Below are 6866 nucleotides of genomic sequence, written 5' to 3' on the forward strand. Positions count from 1 at the left end.
TAACTTAAAAAAATGACAAAGTCCGGAATGTTAAAGTTTTTTTCAAAATTTTTATAGTTTCACTCCAGACAAGAAAGCTTTGGAAAATTTGATGAGGAAATACTGCATTTGTAAGAAGGAACTGAAATATCTGAGCGCATAAATGCCTTCAAATTATACGGAGAAAATTGTTGAAATAAGCTGAAATTTTGACAGCAATACAACGCAAAAGCTCTGAATATTTCCAACAGACGTGAACTTTGTTTTGCTGAAATTGATTTTACCAATGCACTGATTTTTTAAAATTTCTGTGCTTTTTCTTAATTTCAGCAAATTCAGAAAATATGCTGACATGGTACTGACAACTCGACTCGGGAATCCCGTTTTTCATTTTATTTTGGATTTTATTGGCCCCCGCAGTACCGAGCCCTCTCCCAATTCTAATCGAGCTATACACACAAATAAAAGGATGAATAGTTTATTAAAAAAGTGTTTAAAGCAATATCATGCAATTATCTATGTGAAACTATCTGTCAAAATAAAGTATCAAAATTGAATAAAATTTAAATTTTTAAGAAAAGTCGTTATTTAAAACAACAAAACGATGCTTTCTGTTCCAAAAAGTAGACTTCGTTGCTAACACATGAAGAAACTCTTCGAGATCCAATGTACACATAGTCAATTTGAGATAAGTCTCGGAATTTCACACAATGACGCGTCATACGTTCAAAGACTTCAGTAATTCCTCGGCTTTCTTTTGCAGATGTCTCAAAGAATGCACTGATTAAAGATCCATGTTCTGTTTTTCTGCAATTTGGAACCGTTTCAAGCAAGCTGATTTGTTTTTGAAAGCTGAAAACTGCTATAAAAATGTTTAAAAATTTCAAAAATATTCTGGGGAGGGGGTTGGTGAGCAATTTATGAAACGCGCTGATTTTCGAAGGGCATTTTGTTTTTGTTTTTCAGTGCTGAATTTTTTGTTTTTTTGGAGCCTCCAATAATTTAAGCGCCGCAATTTTTTAAATGTTTAGGATGCAGTTTATCAAATGCTGTCTCAAATTTGGATTTTTATGGATTGCATGATTCGAATATCGGATGTTTTCCGTTTGTGCCACTCCCAAAATTCAAAATTCATTTGACAAAAAAATTTTAATTGATATTTTGGGGAACCATCCGATGTTTGAAACTATTCCTGAATTCGGCCGCCCAGTTCTCTTTTCTGACAAACTGATCGGTTTTTGTCATTACTACAAAACAGGGCACACCGTCCATTGCATATTTGGCCACTAAACTCAACCACGCTTTTCCAGACTCTAAATAATTTTTGTCAGCAGCTGAACAACAAATGATAATTCCATCGCTTTTGCGCAGATATTGTGCTGTGATGGTTTCCACTCCAATGTATGTTTCGATCATGTCCCAAATTTGGATTTCGTGACTGACTCCGTCTATAGTAACCTCTTTATACTGTAGATCGGTACTGCCGCGTCTCAGAGAATCTGTGTAGCAACCTAAAAAGTTCAGTACTCACTAGACAGGTGATATAATTGTTTTTGTTTAACTTTAATTCTCTATAAGTAGTAAACAAGCACTCTCGATATACATAGAAGTCTGGAGAAACTAAGTGTTGAAATTGACTACCGAAGAGCCGCACAATTACTGAAATTTTTCCTCAATTGTTCCCTCAATTGTCATCCAAAAAATGTAAATACCAAGCAAGAAAGAAGTAATAAAAAATCTCTGTCTGACATTGAAAGTGCAAACTGCAAAAATGATCAACTAAGTGAAAACGTTTTAAGGACAACCTCTTTTTTAACAAAAATTCTTTTTCTCGCATGTTCCAACGGTCAGAACAATGAGTAAATTCGTTTGAAAATAACTCGATTTCAGATTACAAGTTGAAGTTTGTGCATTTTTACTAAGTGCGAGTGAGCTATTGCTGGTTCTGCTAAAATTTACGCACCTAAACAAAAAAACAAACGCGTGAAAATTTCTGCCAATGAGCATCAGAAGTGAACATGTGTGAACTAACCTGTGACGTAAGAGTGAATGAGTGAACTCTTCCCTGATCCAGCATCTCCCACCACTTTGATCCGATGTGATTTGGAGTTGGAAAAGGTGCGGCTTCGGTTGAATGTTCTCACCGACATTACTAGAGTGACAACAGAAAGACTATGCTAATAATCTTGTTAGGAAGTTATAAGATTAGTTTTATAGGTTACGTAACTCTGCTTAAAGTCATTGTGAACTTCTGGCGTTTACCGAGAACCGCGTTGTGGTTAGAACTGCCAGGCCAGCATTTCAATATGACTTCTTCAGAGCCACATAACCTTATATAAAAAAGCAACTTGCAAGTTTGTAGATGCCGAAAGTTCATGGAAGTCAGCTTCTGGCTTATATCAGAACTTCTGGCATTTTAGATGCAGACTTTCGGCATTTTAAAACTTGCATGCGAGGGTTTAAATTAAGCTATTCATGTATTAATTTATGAACGGCTCATTAATAGTACTTTAGTTTAAAAAGGCACTCCTGTTATATTGATATACATATTAAATCACATAATTGCGATTAACCTGGAACTTTTTTTTCAAACTTACCGTTCCTCAAACAACTTATTTTTGGTTCAGGATAACTTGTAAGGAAAGCTGCGAGATAAAATTTTTCTGAAATAAGGTACAATTTTTAGCGTAAAATAGCTAACAGCAACTGAATTCGATCTAGGTAACTAGTATACTGAAAAATTGAATGTTCTTTTTATCCTCAACGTAAGTGTCGAATAATCACCAAAATCACGCGAAGTGATTAAATCAGACACAAACACTCATCATAATCACGTTACTAATCCCACAATAGATCGTCACGTCTAAAAACAACTGATATGAACTTCAAAAGCTACCAAACTATTTACTTTGTTCAAATCAAATAAGTTTTGATGCGAAACAGTTTATAATCTTAAACTGTTGAGATAAACAGCCAAGCTTAGACGAAAAACCAAAATATCCCCAATCACGGGTTTAATAAGCTTGAAAGATGTAAACTTAAATGATAAAGTGATCACGGCAATTCTTATTTTGCAACGAATTTGTTACTCAAATCACATGGCAGTACAATGAATTGTACCAGAAAATGAACTTAATTTCAAACAAACATTTGCAGAGGCAATAACCTGTAAAAATAAACAACAAAACAAAAGGATATTTTTGACTTTTGAATTCAATCATGATTAACAGAACTTTCGAGTTGCTTAATATAGTTAGTTAATTTTGTTGACCGACAGCTTAATATGTTGTACACAGCAAAATTGCATAAAAAAGTTCCCGATTTTTTCCTTAAAACATTGTGGCGAGCTCAATTTGTTAGCTTATGAAAGACATTTCATAGATGAGAACAAATTCAGTATTTGAATTTTGCAGGTACAATTACCTGGGAAAAAATTTGTTGCAGGTAAATTTCCTACTTGGAATTGCCGGCATTATAATTTAGCCACTACAAATCAGGTAACATTCAGATACATTTAGAACAATTTACTCGACAATTCTTGGTGAATTTACCTGCAATTTGCTATTAAACTGGGAGGCTCCGTAATGTGCGTACGCACATAATGTTCCGACACCGCTCAACCACATTCTTGACGTAATTGGCTACCAAATGATGAAGAGATAGAAAACTTCCAAAAATATACATATCGTTCAATAAACAACCAATGGAATACAATGATGCCACGCAAGAAGCCCGATGAAAATTGTTGATAATAGGACTACTAGTAAGTACAATAATAAAAATCAAACAACAAACTTTATCTACGACCAAAACTGGATGTCTATAATAAAAAAGTTATAACAAAATCAAAACCGCATCAGAATAAACCTATACAAAACAATTTAACCTATACTGCATTAGAAAAAATATGGAACCTGTCCTCAGTTCCACTGGTTAAAAGGGTCGACAAAAAGAGCAAAGAAGTTCGAAAATACGTTTCTATTTTTGAAAACAATTAATTTTACAGTTATTAATATCATTAGATATCGACTGAAACCACTAAAATGTTCATTTATATCTCCACTGGAAGCAATTGGGAAATTTCGTTATCCAATGTTCAATTGCGCAAATTTTAAAAGCCAATGGGGCCAACAATTATTGTTGTAAATTAAAAAAATAATAAATCCTTTAAAATGTACAAACAAATAAACTCTGAAACATTTTAAGAAATCTCCTAGTAACAGTAGTAAAAAAGCCGAAAAGCAAATATTTGAAGCTAAAAAAGTTAAAAAGATTAAAATATAGCTCACTGGAAAAGGAGTGTGACCTGTGCTTACAGAGACGGAGCTATAAATCGACCAAAAAATGACGAAGCTCAAAAACCCAAACAAGTTTTATATTTCAAAAATTTACAAAAATCATAACAGACTTATGATTTCAAAATAGCAATGAATTAGGTTAAACCACCTCAGGAAGCTAATTGGGCCTCGTAATAATGAGACTAAGTCACGACCCCACAAAATAACAACAAATACATAAAGAAGACAATACCTCAAACAGTTTCACGACATGATACTGGTCAAGACACTGAAATTCGAAGATGCCAACTGCAAGAAATATAAATCATCACATTCATCTCATCGTAACATCAACGAGTCTTCCTTTTAAAAGGACTACATAAAAAAGAAACCAAAACAAACCCAAAATCTCGAAAACTTACTAAATGGTCGAAGCAATCAGTCACAACGCCTAACCAAGCTCAAAAATCTGTTCTGAATCAAAATTTAATTGATATTTCTAATTAGTCAGATTGAATTACATGGCGACAAAAATGAAAGCATAAAGGAGACAGTGAGAACTTTTTTTTAAATTTTTATTTGAAAGACATTAAAACAAACAGCTATAAACTGAATTCTCTAACTAAGTTTTTAAACAACCTGATTTATACAACCTGTGGATGAAATTGAGGCAAAACCTAAAGCTATCATTTATATGGCGTACAACAAAAAGAAAGACAACCATAAGCGAAAACAAAAAATCCACAAAATTTGCGAGATAACTGTCTCAGCCCAAAAGCATAAACAATTCACAAAAATAATTCACAAACCCAGATGCGCCTTTTTTCCAACGCTTTGCTGTTTCCATACCATGTTTTTCTGCAATTCGTTCTGTCAAATATGTAATAATTCGACAAAAAAATTAACTCATAAAATATGCAATAAGGTTCAAAAATAAAAATATGAAAACGCGCAGTTTCAAAACAAAGAAACCATTATTTCAATATAAAACCGTTACCAAAAAAATTTACAACCGACAGAAAATTAGTTTCTGCCTGTTTTTACTGAGATTGCGCTAAAAAATGAGAGAAGAACATAAAATTAAACCAACGTTCAAAAAGTCAGCGATGATTTTTTAAAACAAATATATTCGAAGTCAAAACAGACATTAGATAACAACCGAAAGAGTTGACCAGGTTCAATATAACTCTTGAAAAGCTAACTAGATCTTTGACTGAGGACACTAAGTCATTCGGCTACAAAAATAACAAATGCAAGCAAAATTCAATAAGTCCATAGAACTTTTTACGAAAACGATTGATCAGATCCTTAAAAACCATGAGCTAATCTCTGACACCATAATATAGTCTCGTTGGGCATTGTTTGTTGTAAAGATTACTTGTCATCAATTGAGCCCCGATTTGAATTTCTTGTCAGTAATTTGCCTAAAAAAACATTTACATGGTGGATATAATTTGAAAAAAAAGGTCGCATATCATTAAATTCTAAAAATTTTTTTATCGTAAGGATACATGTTTGAATCAAGATCAACCCAGATAATGCTAAGCATCTAGAAAAATACGCAGTTTTTCAAGTGGTTGCTAAATAGATCAATTTTTCAACAAAATTTTTCTGTTTGTCAAAAATAAAAATGCATTTTGTATAATTATGGCTTTTAAATTTGCAAAAAACTGGAAATTATAATTCCAGAAGACTCTCAAAGCCAAGGGGGTGTGCAACTAGCTCGCTTGTCTGCTGAAAAAGAATATGGTCGCAGTTTTAAGGTGTCTAGTTCCAGCAGATTTGAAGCAAATTTGGTTTCATCTTTGACAAAAATGTCTGTATTTTGAAAAATTTAGCATTAATTCTAGCCAAAAACTCTGATCGAACGGTTCAGCAACCTTCCTCTATCTTTATATATTTGAAATCAGTAGTACTAGAGATAAAAACTTTAACTTATTCTAGTAAAATTGACGAATTTTCTTCGAAAATACCAAAAATCTGAATAAAAACAGCTGAAATTTTCACAAAACTTTAGGCCTCGATAACTCAAGGCGAAAATTGAAAAAAAATTAATTCCATATTCTACGCTGGAGGGGCTTTCTAATGATACTACTCACAACTCTTTAAGATGATTATATCGATCGGCCAAAATTGTTTGAACAAAGAAACCCAGTTGTGTATATAGCTCCTCTCCCACTAAAGTGAGTCGGAACAAAAACCTGAAAAATTTAGGGTGTTAAAATTGCTTGAATCTTAATAACGTGAACTTAATATTAGAATCTCATAGGGAGGGTAATTGTTATTACTTTGCATCCCAGACTTGGGTGTCAAGGTAATTCATGACTAACCAATTACTTCGAAGTCAGAGAACCGCTGATCCAGTGTCTTACAAGTTTTAGGTACCTATAGTCGATCTATCCATATTGGTTACACTGTTAGAAAGCTTCTCTGTGCTTTTGGTCTGTGCAGCTTTAACCGAATGACTTCTAACTGAGCAGTGCTATTTATCGTGCTTGATCTAGTCTGAGCAAGTCTAATTGTTCCGACCCTCTTGAGGGGGGAGGAACTATATACTCAAATGGGTTTTTTTTTGTTCCGTGAATTTTCGCCGATCGATATATTCATCGT

The 6866-nt window shown here is 33.4% G+C and overlaps 1 protein-coding gene across 1 annotated transcript; it reads right to left on the minus strand.

Annotated features, from left to right (window-relative positions):
• Nucleotides 1-441: 441 nt before the first annotated feature.
• On the minus strand, nucleotides 442-3088 carry LOC142337242 (uncharacterized). Its single transcript, XM_075386387.1, has 4 exons — nucleotides 2577-3088; nucleotides 2012-2131; nucleotides 1172-1490; nucleotides 442-786 (listed from the first exon to the last, which is right to left on the minus strand). Exons 2-4 carry the CDS (start codon nucleotides 2127-2129, stop codon nucleotides 564-566), a joined length of 660 nt encoding a protein of 219 aa, XP_075242502.1. The 5' UTR covers nucleotides 2130-2131; nucleotides 2577-3088; the 3' UTR covers nucleotides 442-563.
• Nucleotides 3089-6866: the final 3778 nt, after the last annotated feature.

Source organism: Convolutriloba macropyga, chromosome 3 (assembly GCF_964194025.1).
Source record: "Convolutriloba macropyga chromosome 3, txConMacr16.3, whole genome shotgun sequence".
NCBI classification, from domain to species: Eukaryota; Metazoa; Xenacoelomorpha; order Acoela; family Convolutidae; genus Convolutriloba; species Convolutriloba macropyga.